The sequence below is a fragment of the Typopeltis vanoorti genome, chromosome 7 (genome assembly GCF_054136105.1).
Source record: "Typopeltis vanoorti isolate ZY-2024b chromosome 7, IOZ_Tvanoo_1.0, whole genome shotgun sequence".
NCBI lineage: Eukaryota > Metazoa > Arthropoda > Arachnida > Uropygi > Thelyphonidae > Typopeltis > Typopeltis vanoorti.
In genome coordinates, this window is record NC_143555.1 from 110,328,489 (window position 1) to 110,343,804 (window position 15,316).

The 15,316-nt window shown below is 34.9% G+C and overlaps 1 protein-coding gene across 1 annotated transcript in view; it reads right to left on the reverse strand.

Moving 5' to 3' along the window:
* Positions 1-942: 942 nt before the first annotated feature.
* omd (integrator complex subunit 5 omd) overlaps positions 943-15,316 on the reverse strand; it is a 28,763-nt gene continuing 14,389 nt past the window's right edge. Inside the window, exons 3-4 of the mRNA XM_090395437.1 lie at positions 8,519-9,667; positions 943-1,644 (exon numbers count right to left, since the gene is read on the reverse strand). Coding sequence (XP_090251563.1) covers positions 1,105-1,644; positions 8,519-9,667 — 1,689 coding nt within the window. The 3' untranslated portion in view covers positions 943-1,104. The remainder of the gene's footprint in view (positions 1,645-8,518; positions 9,668-15,316) is intronic.

The window sequence follows — 15,316 nt, forward strand, 5'->3', positions numbered from 1 at the left end:
TTCTGACACGAATAAATAAAAATAAAATCTGGTGATTGGTCACAGAAGGCATGCAATGAGATCGCCTAGGCAAAGAACGAGGTGATTTGCCTTGATCATCTATGGAGGAGTTGGATGAGAAGAAATCAGCCTGGTCTTTAGGTGATGACAATGCTACCATTAGGGTGAGAAAGAGGAGGAAGCATATATGGACAAAAGTTGCACCACACACCTTTGGCAAAGGACCAGAATGCATGACTGCCACTGGTACAGGTGGAGAGTTTTATTTTTATTTATTCGCTATATCAAAATGAGACTTAGCCTAAGACTTAAAAGTCACCAAGAAAGATGACTACACCATTTGGGAATTTGGAGATAATAAACCTGGGCTTCAGAGATAAGAAATCAAAGAGTGATTTTCAGAATTATCAAAAAGGTAAAGATAGCATACGAAAGATACAAAATGTGCCAATGAAATCATGAATAAAATCAGCCAAATAAAATTTGAGGATCTGAATACATACAAATGGATAAACAAAGGAAATTAAATAGTTGCTTATACATTTTGCAAAATGCATAGTCTTTGTAGATGAATCTGAACCTATAGAAACAGAAGATTCAACATCAAAGAGTAATGGAATGAATACTTTTCATGGAATATCTGAATAGCAAAGATTCATACACATCAAGCAACTTTCATATCTTTCTTTTAATATATGCCAAAAAAAAAAAACATCCAACCAGCCATGGCAGATGAAATGTACCAACCATATCACACTTTGCCTTCATGTTATTTCAATGGCATCTGAATGATATTTCAGTTTTAATAATAAACTTTGCAATCATGTTTTGATTGACAGATATTCATGTCATGATCAGTTGGATGGTTAATACAAACAGAATGAATGGTTAACACCACAAAAGATGTGTTCGCAGTTCTGAAATTAACTGATTACACAGACATGTTGGAAAAATTCTTAAATATTTCCTAATGAAATGTACATAAAGTATAAATGAATTTTTTTTTCTCAGGAGCTAAAAGAGAACAATGCCTTTTAGTAATTATGATTTCACGGAATTATAAATTATTTTTTAGTACTCTAAACAACTATTCAGAGGGAATAACTATTTGCAGTGAACAGGAAAGAATTTAGCATACACAAGACCAAATGTTTCAATATTAGATAATAGAATTAAATGCAAACGATTTATATATTTAGGATCACAGATATTTTTGCTTTCTCCATTACTTGATTCAAAATTCCTCCATATTCTTCCATTATTTAAATCTCTCAGGGTAAAAAGGGCTGGACTTGGAACATTGTCTTTCATGTACTGCCATGTATCCAAAAGCAAGCAGAAAGCTTCAAATGGCGTGATATGTGGTAATATTTCACTTATATATGAAAGTGGAGGTGGCAATATTTGACCAATAGCCATAATGTCAATTAGCAGTTGTGTAATTTCTAGTTGTTTCGGTGAATTTCGTGTTGACTTATCTTGACAACTGCTCCAGTGAGTTAAGAGAACTGCCATAACAGCTCTCAACAATACACTACAATAACACAACGTGGGATGTACAGTTGCAACAAGTAATAAAGCATCCCATAAAAATGGATAATCTTCAAACATTCTTTTAATGCGAAGATCTCTTTCAACGGTGACCTGCAAAAGAAAAAAAAAATGAAATTATGAATAGTTGCTATATTAATATTTAAACTGAAATTCAAAGCAATGGTTAAATGGTTGAAAAAAATATATATATATAACAATTACAGGATTATATGTGAAAGGATAAAGTGAACAAAAAGAAGAATTTTATAAGATGTTACTAGACATAAAATAAAAACCCGAACGATTGTATTATAAATAGCAAGGCAACTTGAACGAAAAACAAGTAATGACCGATACTATCTGTGATGGAAAATTTTAATGAAGGTTACCTTAATGAAAATGGAAAAATATTAACAGACTCTACACCTTACACTATTAAAAAAAAGTTTTATAGACATGAAGACATCAATAAAGTTACTTGGACATCTAGAGATCAAAAATCAGTTAGCTGACTACTTGATAGCTGATAATAAACTAGCAAAACTAATAAATGATGTAAGAGTTTGCAGGAATTAAAATATTGTTTTCAGGAATTCAAAATACAATATATTGCAATATATCCAAACTGGATCAAGAAAAGAAAATTAAACAAGAAGAATACTTGAATAAAATAAATTTGTAACTGCAAACAAACAAAAAAAATCTTAAATCAAGAAAACAATTACTTAGAAAAATAGACGCATCAGGAAATGTGAAATTAATTATACATAAAGTAGCAGAAGAGAGTGAATACAAAATAATGAAATCAGGAATATAAATGAAAGCAAAAATATATTAAATGGCTTTCAAGAAAATTAGTTAAAGTTGAACATATAAAGAAAGAAACAATAACAAAGAAAATAAAGCAACACAGAAAAAAGTTGGGACAATTATAATAAATTATAAAAATAAATTACAAACCATAACCCAAAATTTATCAAGAAAAAATTCCAACAAAAAAACACACAAAAGAAACATTGTTAATTACTCAAGGGTCAATGCTAAATAAACTGGGAGGAGACCTGGCATAGCCTGTAAGGAATGACGAGAAATGGCCAGGGCTTTTTACCCTATATACAATTCTCACCTTTTCACGTGTACTTGGGTATTAGGTATTCACCTGGATAATAAATAAATTTGGAACACTCAGCCAGCCAAACTGCATTCTGTTTTAGTTGAAACTACAAACTAAAATGATGCACTGTGAAGAAATGCCATACTGGCTGGGATGTTACTGTTTTCATTCAAGTACTAAGGTGAACAGTGAAAAGTTGGCTACTGGAACAAACTCACACTCAGCAGAAATAAGGACCAACGTTATCAATGTGAGCAGTATCACTAGGAAAAAATGAGCTTGAAGGAAGAATTAGACAACTATCATGTCCAAATGGATAATAAATGAATCAGGATTGGCTGGAAATTTATGGGATCACCAGGAAAAAAAGAGGAGCTAGCAAAAAAAATGAGATATGTTAACGTGTTACTGAAATGAAGATGACAATAAAATTAGTTTAATCCTTTATCCAAGTGTGAGCAAACAAAGTTTGCGCCTGAAGTATCTTCAGGACTAGGGTAAGGTGATACAACAACCCAGGGCAACTCGTTGCAAAGGTGGAGAAAGCTACCAGCACTCCTATCTCAGTGTCTCCTATAATGCAAAACACATCTCCATGCGGATATGTCTAATGTTATGCATTAAGGGAAGGGCCACTACCCAGACTAGTTTCGACCTTTATTGAGGTCTCTTCAGTGGGAGCCAGGCCCAAGTGGAGATACCAGGCAGAAAGCATTAGCAGATCATCTCTACCTATAGGAGTTGCCATATGGTGTGCCACCCTTTTTTAATAAATTACTCTGGATTTAGAGAAAGATGTTGAAAGTTTATTTTTCACTTGGTTAGAGTACAATAAAATTAGTTTAATCCTTTATCCAAGTGTGAGCAAACAAAGTTTGCGCCTGAAGTATCTTCAGGACTAGGGTAAGGTGATACAACAACCAGGGCAACTCGTTGCAAAGGTGGAGAAAGCTACCAGCACTCCTATCTCAGTGTCTCCTATAATGCAAAACACATCTCCATGCGGATATGTCTAATGTTATGCATTAAGGGAAGGGCCACTACCCAGACTAGTTTCGACCTTTATTGAGGTCTCTTCAGTGGGAGCCAGGCCCAAGTGGAGATACCAGGCAGAAAGCATTAGCAGATCATCTCTACCTATAGGAGTTGCCATATGGTGTGCCACCCTTTTTTAATAAATTACTCTGGATTTAGAGAAAGATGTTGAAAGTTTATTTTTCACTTGGTTAGAGTACAATAAAATTAGTTTAATCCTTTATCCAAGTGTGAGCAAACAAAGTTTGCGCCTGAAGTATCTTCAGGACTAGGGTAAGGTGATACAAATGAAGATGATTAAAACAGGTAGGACACTGCTAAAGAATAACCATAAGATACTATCTTCAGACAGTACTGAAAAAAAAAAAAGCTTTAGTTCAAAATTAAATATGAAGATACTTGAATGGCAAGCAATCTCCAGTAGAGTGAACTGGTAAAATTGCAAAATGAGAAATTGAATAACAAGACATGCGTCCATAGTGTTCAAGAGGGTTCTATTTCACAAAGGAAGTAAAAGAAATGTTTTGCAAAAACCTGGAGAAAAGAGCAAAGCTAATAATAATGCCAAGTAACTGGTGGATTTCTATTAAGGAAAGAACTAGTCATTGCAAACACAATCTTATAACATTAAATTTGTGCATAAATTTACAAAGAGGAAACACACAAGAAATCTTATTATGTTATTGCTCATAGAGATATCGTCATACTAGTTCAGGATAAGAGAGTATATTGAGGATGGGGAGCTGCAAATAGGAAATGATATGATCATTTAATTTTAAGGATAAAAATGAATTACATACTGAAAATAAACATCAGTTTAAAAAAATTTAAGTAGAGCAGCTTCCTGAATTGAACTGTAGACTCAAAATATGACTGCAGGAAAAAAAACTGAAAGTTTAAAAAAAGAGAAACTTAGAATACCAAGTGGCAAAACCTAGAAAGTAACACTGATTGATTGTCAGAGAGGCATTTTGTTTAGGATATCTTACTGGAAAGTGAAATATTCTGAATGGAAAACTGTATAAAGAAGCTGAAGGAAATGACATGCCCTCACCTTTTTTTTTTTTCAACTTTAGAACATTTAGAAGAGAAAAATACTTTCCTTAAATCCCAAAGCTTCTCTGTGGATTCATTATATGGATGATATTTTGCCATTTGGAAGCTCTTAGCAAGAACTACGTATCTTCCTGCAAAAAAAAAATTTAATGACACACATCCTAGAATCAAATTCACTCCAGAAGAGTCAAAAAGAACTTTATCCTTCCTAGGTGTGTTCTTGTGTACAGTTTCCACCATATCTGTAAACCACAAACCTACTTTTTCTGGTTGTTATATTCATGAAACATCAGCATATTCTTCACAAAAGTATGGTATTATTAAATCACTGCTGTTAAGAATCCCAATGTCTCTTCTTTCTACTTGTCATTATCCCATTTCGCTTCGGCTGTCCTAGTCAGTAATTGCCAGGATATTCTGCTCAGGGTCTCTAACCGGACAGTTTGAAGGCTATTTTTATAAGGGGGCATCCATATAATGGGGTCTACCACACGCACTTGGTTCCATTACTTTCCATGTTATGTGATCTACAGGGTATCTCATGATGTGTCCAAAACATCTAAGCCAGCTCAGTTATTTTATCGGCAATAGGCCTAACTTTGAAGTTCCCACAGATGTGTTCTGTATGTATTTATCCAGCATGGTAATATCTACATCCTCCTCAGCATCATCTGGGTGATATTTGTAGCTTTTGTTCTTTGCTGTTTCTTAAGAAGCCATTCTACACCATACATAATGGCAGGTCACACTGCTGTTTTATATATCTTCCCCTTTATGCATGCTGGCATCCTGTCATATAATACTCCAGACAGCACTCTCCATTTCATCCATTTCTCCATTCATGTGGTGGTCCATCGATAGTACAATCCTTTGTGAGGATTGAGTCCAACTACTCGAAGCTGCCAACCGTTTTTGAGTGAGATATGTTGAAGGCATGAGAGATTATTATTAGGGTCATTCAAAAAATCACAGCACATGTACTCAATCTTCTGACTGCGAATTCACAAGCCACCAGTTTCCAGAGTTGCCCTCTACTTATCTAGCACCAACTGTAAGTCTTCTGGGTCATCAGAACAATGTCGGTGTATAAAATATCCCATGGAGTTAGGCACTGAATGTCTGCTGTTAGATAGTCCATAACCAAATTAAACAAAAGTGGACTTAGCAGCACCAATCCTTGATGTACTCCCAGAGTCCATTCTTCAAAAATGTCTTTTCAGCAAGAAATTTGCCATCAAGCAAGCCACTGCTCTCAGTGGCTACAACCCATAAATCAATGAAAAAATTGTCAACCCCCCCCCCCAATTATACAACTGGATTTCTAACTCATGTATTAAAAGGCAATTCTGAGCATATGTTCCATGTCCTTAAGAAATTTCAACTTACAGCCACAGATAAACCTATAACCAAATCAAGCCTATATTTAACTTCTCCCAAAGATAAAATTTTTTTCCTTTGTTACTACCTGAATCTATCAAATTCTAAGCAACTGCAACTTATCTTATTTGGACAAATGGGCTATTCCATTCTGAAACTTATTTTTGAACATTAAACTTATATCAAATTGATATAAATTTAGTGTTGTCCAGCCTTGCAGAAGATGAAATAGCACTATTAACAAGATTCTTTGGAAAACAATGCAATGATGCTACAGAGAAAGCATTTATAAATTTAAACATCCTTTCAAAGAAAGTGCTGAGATTCCTCATCATCTCCCTCCCCTTAACCTCAATAATGGAATATCCATGCCCAAAATTTTGGAAACTTAACAGGGTAATAATTTGCAACCTGGAGATAACCATTAGGAATGAAGACCGAATGAAAGAATCAATATAAGGGTGTTCATTTTGGAAAGTCAGTATGGGATTTTTTTGTTAATTAGAGAGAGGAAAAAACTGTACATCTGGTCAGGTTTGGATTTAATTGCCTGCCATTCCTTTTGTGTTGATTATATATATATATATATATATATATATATATTTATTATTATTTTTCTTTCTTTCAAACTTTTGAACCATATCAGAAGTAAACTTACCTATATATATATATATATATATATATATATATATATATATATAGGTATATTCAACACAAAAGGAATTGCAGGCAATTAAATCCAAACCTGGCCAGATGAATAGTTTTTTCCTCTTTGAACCCTATCAGAAGTAAACTTACCTATAAAAACAAGTTTTGGGTTTATATCTTTTGAAGTAGCATACATTGTGAAAGCCTTACTTAAAAAGGATTTTTGTGTTAGTGGTTTGATCCTAAAGCTTGCTGTTGTGAAAATTCTTTTCGCTGGAAGTTTTTATGGTATTATGTAATTCTATGAAGATGTTAACTACATAGTGTAAATTAGAGATGCCAAGAAATTATAATTTTGGTTTAATCCTTTATCCAAGTAAGCAAACAAAGTTTGAATGTGAAATAATTTCACGACTTTCAACATCTACCTCTAATCCAGAGTATTTTAGTAATAAGGTGTGAACACCTTTTGGCTACTTGTATATGGAAATACGACTTCTGCATTACTTAAACCTTGATATCAATTCTGGGTCTGGCTCCTGCTGATCAGCCCTCAAATAAAGGTCAAAACCTGGTCTGGGCAGTGACCCTTCCCATAATGCATAGCATTATACATGCTTATACAAGGATTATGTGCTTTACATTATGGCATACTAAGGCAAGTGATGCGAAGTCATTAGCCTCTATATACGAGTTAGCCTGTCATGAAATTACTTCATGTGCAAACTTTGTTTGCTTACACTCAGATAAAGGATTAAACCAAGAATATAATTTCTTGGCATCTTTATGATGTTCTGCTCACGACACTTTTCAATTATGATCGATGCCCATTTATACGACACTGCATTCACTCATATGATGATTTTCAGTTGCATGCCAATGTATACGATGGCACATTTGCTCATACAATGGTTTTAGTGACATGACATTGCCCATAAATCAACTGATGTGCAGAATTCGTGAACCTAGTTTATTTAACCCTGCGGAAGTTGTGGTCGAAAAAATTGCAGCGTAGGTCACCTGTATCTGAGAGATGCATTCATTACTAGTATGTGCTAAAATGCGATAAAACTTAAAAGAAAAAAAAAATGCAAATATAATACATGATGGTTTATTTATTTAATTACAATCTAGAAATTACTGAACAAAGAAAGAAAGAAAAAAACAACAACTAAACAAATACTCTACTGACATCGGAGTTCACAGTATCTCTCAGATACAATTTTCTATCAAATTTCACTTTCGCATTCGACTCTATCATTCTCATCATCGGACTCGAGTAACAAAATCGCTATCTCTTCAACATCTGATGGATTACCAATAGACATATTTTTCCAGCCATTTTCAAAGGTAAATAAAACAAAAATAACTAAACTAATACTATACTGACATTGGAGGTCACAGTATCTTTCAGATAAAATTTACTATAAAATATCACACACCTTTACATAACACATGTTAAACCAAACTGAGCAAAAAACAGTGCAGAATATCACTCGTAATATATGCATGCACTGCTACTCATGACCTCCAAGCTATATACTGGATATGTAAGAATATTTATATTAAACAATTTGTTTGTATCTGTTAGATCAGCCACGACTTCCACATGGTTAAGAAGTCATTGCTTGCCACATCTCTATGAACTGCTCCAGTCCGTTAAGAAAATTAAGTGATTAAAACAACCTTAGAAACTATACAATCTGACGTTAGTATATTGGTTGCACGTTAATAATAAATTAAAAATTTCCATACCTTTAAAAATTCTTCTTCTGGCCATGGCAATCCATTAAACATCACATCTGGTGATATTAGCTCGACAAGAAGAAGAGCAACAATTTTCATTCCTGTAATCAGTGTAGGAGGACCCACAGTAACTAATTTATCCATTGGAAATCGCCAAGAAGGAAGACAACATACCTGAATTGTATCTAAAAGCATTTGTTTGTTAAAAGAGATGTCTTCCTTAAGTATTAAAGGAAGTCTGTGTGGTATTCTTAATCCTGTTCCAATTACTCCTGCATGGAATACAGAGGAATGGCTTTGAGGAAGAGTGATAGAAGATGAATATTTCTTATTTTTTTGCAACAAAAGGGAATCATATTTATTTTCAGTTGCAAATGATATTATTTTTGAGTCAAATAATTTAGAAATTCTATGATTTAATACCCCTTCTAGCAGCATACGAAGAATCAAATGCTGTGCAGAGGACTGCTGACATAAATTACCTAAAAGTGTTTGAATAATTGTAAGCATTCTGACTTTTGATTCTGAATTGATTTGAGTGCTACTTAATAAATCAAAATAGCAGCACACTGCAGCAGAACTTACTCGAAAAATAGCTGACATTGTCATTTTTTCTGGAATTGCTGACAAAGATAGCAGTTCTACTAATGCATTTGAATACTCAACATCTTTATCTGTAATCTGTTCAGCAACTACTTCAAGGTGGAGCTCTAGAGCTTCACAAGTTTGTCTACAATAATTTTCTGACTGTAGAAGGTTGATAAGATTTTTAATTAATCTTATTGGATTCTGAATTCTTGAAGATTTAAGGTCTGCTAACTGCTGGTCCACAGCATGCAGAATGATTTCCTTCTGGGAGTATTCAATATGTTCAATCATATGCTTAATGAGAAGAGCAACTTCTTTACCTTCCATGTTACATAAAAGATGACCGATAATACTAATACTAGTTTTTTCACCTCCATAAAAACACACTAATTTTAAAAGTTTAAGAACCCAACTACGTCTGCTCCAATTTTTTTCTTTTAAATATACACTTAATTCTGAGATATGAAGTTTAAGAAAACAAAGAAGTGGAATTTCAGCAACTCCTCCATGTACTCTACGTTGGAGTTCCAAAAGAACGCAGTCCAGGACCAAGCCAGCAGCATCATATATCTGCAACAAATATTTCAAAAGTAATAAAATATACTTTTAAAAAAAATGCACAATCACAAAAATTTTAGAGCAATTAACATATAAAGAGTAATGCCATAGTTGTGATTTGAAAAAAAATACGATGATAATTATAATCTTGAACTATTCTATTACAAATAACAAACAAAACAAAAAAGAATCAATCAATGTTTTCTTCAGAGTCCACTAGACTCCAAGGTTTAGTTTTTGTTTTCAAACTGTTTCATTTTTTTCTTCAATAATGTTTGCATAGCTGAGTCTACAGTTTGCTTAAAATTGGCAATCAGCAATTATTGCAGATTCTATTAGTGCAAGAACCTATCTTTCAGTCAAATATGTTAGGCCCAATAGCCTGTTATGGGGAAGCAAATTCGCTTTGATAATGTCAATCTTCTAGTTACAAGTAATTTTCAAGTGAGGCAAGTAAAACATGTGATGGTTCATAATGTTGACAAATGGCAGGAATATGTGTCAGCAAGAGTGATGAAAGTGCAGTGGAAGATCAGGAAAATGAAGAGATCAGGAAAAAAATAATAATGCCTTATATGGAGACAAAATAGCTGAATGACTGCAGAAATATCAGGTGAGTAGTACAGCTGAGAAGAGAAATAAAGAAGTATCAGGGAAGAAAAAGCAAAAAGTTTAAGGTGATTCTACAATAAGAGGAGTACTTAATGAGCATGACAACATCATGGAAACATGTGTTTCCATGATGTGAAAATTAATGATATCAAGGCTCTCAAGGATGCACAGAATTATTATTTATATGTGTACTCAACAGAGTCAAAAGACTCGTCACAGGAGACCAACTCTTTCCATTAACAAATACCTCTCCTCAAACCTATTCACTGTTGGGACACTCACAACCACCTCTGGCAATCCATTCCACTAATTTACCACTCTCCAAGTAAAGAACCTAGTCTACACACTTATACTAACCACACGACTTCCAAGTATAACACCTTGTTTTTCCCCTACAGCCCCATGCATTGAAAAATTTCTTCTGTGTCAATCTTATAGAATCCCTTTAGTAACTTATAAGTTTCTAACATATCCCCTATCCTCTGCAATCCATCCTCATTGGAAACATCCCACAAACCTGTCACCAGCTTGGTCACTAATCTTCTCTGAATCCTCTCTACCACCTCCTGATTCCCAAGAAATGAAAGTGACCAAATCTGTGCTTATTAGTAACCATGTGGCCAAATCATTGCCTTATAAAGAAGGATAATAACCTACCTATCTTTACTTGTGAATGTGTTTCTTCAGTATCCAAGTAATCCTCCAAGCTATTTTGCTAACTCTTGCAATATGTCCCCAAATTTCAAATCTCTATCCCATCATCCCCAGATCTCTGGCCTCATCAATTTCCTGTAAACTAGTGTCATGAATATGATACAAAGTGTGTAATCTTTTCATCCTTACATTTCACAACATTGAATTGACAACCATTATCCTTTGTCCATACTGCCAATTTATTTAAATCCTCCTGTAAGATATCTACACAATCTTTATTGACTATTGTCCTCCCTAGTTTTGCATCATCAGCAAACAACTGAATATCCCCCCCCCTTCAAATCTCTGCTATATCATTAATGTACAAATTAAAGAGTAGTGGTCCTAGTACAGAGCCCTGGGACACTCCACTAGTCACCCTCATTCATCTTGATTCCACTCTATACACAACCCTCTGATGTCTGTCTATAAGCCAGCTCGCTATCCATTCTCGTTTACTATTACTTATGTAATGGTTTTCCACGCAGTATCCTGTCAAATGCCTTTGCAAAGTCCAGCAATATCATATTGTAGCTATTTCCTTTATCCAATTCTGTTGTTACCTATTATAAAATGCGAATAAATTACTGAGGCAGGACCTACCTTTTACAAAGCTACACTGCCTCCATCCCGAGTACCTCCATATTCCAATCCACGCATTCCTGAATTTTACTCTTAACCAACTTTTCCAATACTTTAACCACCACTTCAGAGATACTAACTGGTTTGTAATTTGCTACTTCTGTCTTGGAAACCCCCTTTATGTAATGGAACTATCTTATCCTCTTTCCACTCCCATGGAATCTTGACAGAGCTGAGGCTTACATTACACAACTTCGTCAGATGTACTACCAGTTCACCTGCACATTCTTGTAACACACGAGCCAACATGCCATCCCAGGTCTACTGCTCTATTCACATTGATATTTTTCAATATACTGAGTATCTCCAGTTCATCTACCTCAATGCTCATATCAGTCTGTCACCACCTGAATGATATATCCCTTCAAAGTGATCACCAAGTAACTGAATTATTTCTTCTGCTTCTGCCACTTTCCTATCATCAGCACTCAGTCAAGTTATCTTTCCATAATCATTCTTTCTCTTACTTGCTATGTAGGCAAAAAAACTCTTTTGGATATACTATAGTCTGCTTAGGTAATTTTCTCGAGTAATCTGATTTAGCTTTCCTTACCATACTAGTTATCCCTCTTGCTTGTGCTTTATACTGCTCATTAGCATGCTGATCACCTTTTTGTTTATATTCCTTAAACAGTGTTTTCTTTTTCTTTTCTTTTCGCAGCTCGTGCTTTATATCTCTACTCATTCACTTGGTTTATCCTCCTGACCTTGGGTATGCAGTCTGATACTGCTTCTATCAAACAATCTCTGACCACTTCCCATGTATTACTGGCATTTTTTCTTTGTAGCTTCTCAACCCATGGCACTGCTTGAGAAGTCTGTGCTGACAAAGAATTCCACATGTTTGGTAACTTCCCAAAACAAGCCTGCATGGTTACTCTCCCCAACTGGGGGTACAGTGTCTACTTTGCTTATGGATATATCTGATGCTATTATCAGATCCAACACTCTCAAATCCCTTGTGCCTTCTATAATGTTTCATGTAATTATTTCTTAGCAACTGTATAACTTCCATCTTCCCATGCGCCCTTTCCTCCCTCCAATCTACATCCCCATAGTTAAATTCTCCCATAATAATTGTTTGGCCTGCATTCATTGTGCTAATCTGCCAATACATGGCATCTATATCTTCTCATGAACCCCTTGGTGTATAGTAGCACCCAACAATATATTTTGTTCTCTATCTCACGTCTCAAATGAACCATCTCCCCCAAGACCTAAAATCCTCTTTAACTTCTAATTTTGTTGGATGTAATTCTTCAGCTATCAGCAGCAACATTCTACACTCTGTTCTGTTCCCTCTATCCTCCCTGAAAATACAATACCCTTTACATTCTATTGGATAGAACAAGGGGACATCCCTGGAAGTTGTATAAGTTGGGGAGGGTGAGCAGGTTTTTTGCATGGAGAGAGTGGAATGCACTGCCTGACACTGTGGTAAATGCAGATAAATTGAGTGAGTTTAAAGAACAGTTTGATCGTTTTGACTCCATGTAGCTCTGGTGCTAATAATAATAAGGCCAAAATATTTTAGCTTGCTCTGTAGGTTCTCCACTGAGAATGTAGTTGGAATTTTCTAAGTTACTGCTAATTTTAATATTAATTAATTTTAATAGATTTTTTTTAACACTGATTTTCCTTTACTGGATTACAAAAGGAATTCCCTTATATTATCGCGTATAATACAAAAAATTTATGGTTAAAATTTATGGTCTAAAGTTAGGGGTTCGCATTATATGCGGATCTTAAAAAAATAACATCTTATTAGACTTGCACACACAATATATACTACCTAATGCCTATGCCAAATCTACTTGACCCACTCGCATTCGGCGAGTGGGTCAAGTAGATATGCGCAGATACCGAGCACGCATCGTATCTGCGCATAAAGCCAGTAATAAGTAGTGGTAATATCCCTCCCCCTTGGCGGGATATTAGCACAGTTATATCGGTTTAACCACAGTTCATTTTAAATATTATTCGTTAAACAAACCTAGCCTGAAAATGAGCCAACAGAAACGTAAATGTTCATCTTTTGAAGCAGGATTTAAATTGCGTGTCGTGCAGTTTGCAGAAGAACATAATAACAGTGTTGCTATGAGAGAATTTGGCGTAGCAGAGAGTAATATTAGACTTTGGCGTAAGCAAAAAGACAGTCTTGAAAATATCCCCAAAACGAAACGCGCCCATCGCGGAGATTAGCATCCTTTCCAGAACTCGAAGAAGAGCTAAATAAATGGATTTTGATGCAACAACAAGATGGCATCATAGTAACAAGAAATGCAATTCATTTTCGAGCTCTACAACTCAAGAATGGTAAATTCAAGGACACACCAAGTATTTCATCTTTTCTTGCTGGGTGGTGCAACAGATTTATGGAATGCAAAGCATTAACATTACGACACTGAATAAAAATTGTGCAGAAGTTACCAAAGCAGCTTGAAGAAAAAAGTGAAGTCCTTCCATAAATTTATCATAAAATTATGGAAGTGTCATGGATATGAACTTTCCCAAATAGGCAATATGGATGAGACACCCGTGTACTTTGATATGCCTGGGAATCGAACAGTAAACTCAGTTGGTGAAAAGAGTGTCGTCATAAAAACAACGGGACATGAAAAAACGCATTTTACCGTTGTTCTAGCGTGCATGGTAGATAGAACCAAATTAAAATTGACAGTGATATTTAAAAGGAAGACAATTCTGAAGCATATGAAATTTCCACCAGGTGTCTTTGTTCGTGCCAATCAGAAAGGTTGGATGAAGAAGGTGTACAATTGTGGCTGGATCAAGTATGGAACATATGTCCAGGCAGCTTGTTACGTCAACAAAGCATGATAGTCTGGATATGTTCCGGGCGCATTTAACGGAGGCAAGCAAAGAGAAAGCATGTGAGCTACGTACAGACCTGGCAGTCATACTGGGTGGTCTAACTTCCGTTTTGCAGCCGCTTGATGTGAGCTTGATTAAGCCGTTTAAAGATCACTTACGTGAAAAATGAAGAGAATGGATGTCATCTGGTTTGGTGAAGATGACAAAGGGTGGGAATTTTCAGAAGCCGAATATCACCCTAGTCACCAGCTGGGTTAAAGAAGCTTGGGATTCAATACCATCTGAAATGATTCAATGTGGAATAATTAATTCAATGGATAGATCCGAAGATGATGTCATATACAAAAGCGAAACAAAGCATGGAGAGCATGATGACGCAATGCCTACAGATGAATTTATAAATAAAATGTTTGATGACTCAAAAGATGAAGAAGAATTTAAAGGATTTTGACATTTTGTTTTAAAATAAATATTTCTTTCGTTAATTCATATTGTTTTATTTATAATGTTAGGGAACAAGATTAACAGATTGCATTATACGTGGACATGGCATTTTAGGGCTAGTTTTCAAACAAAATTTCTAGTTCGCATTATACACGAAAATATACAGTAAGTTTAAAATTTCAATCAGATATGAACTCTTGTAAATGTCCTTCATACTCGGCATGCATTAAATGGTAAAATGGTATGTAAATAGCCATGAAGTAATAAAGTAAGCTTCCTAGTATTCTTTCTACTTGGACTACTACTATTACTGTTTTCTTCTTGTCTGCTTTTGCAATGATAAAATTATTATTCCTTTTCAGAGATTGCAAGACTAATCTCCAATACAGAGATTAAATGATGTCGAGAATGCATCATATGGAATTTGCAAGACTTCAA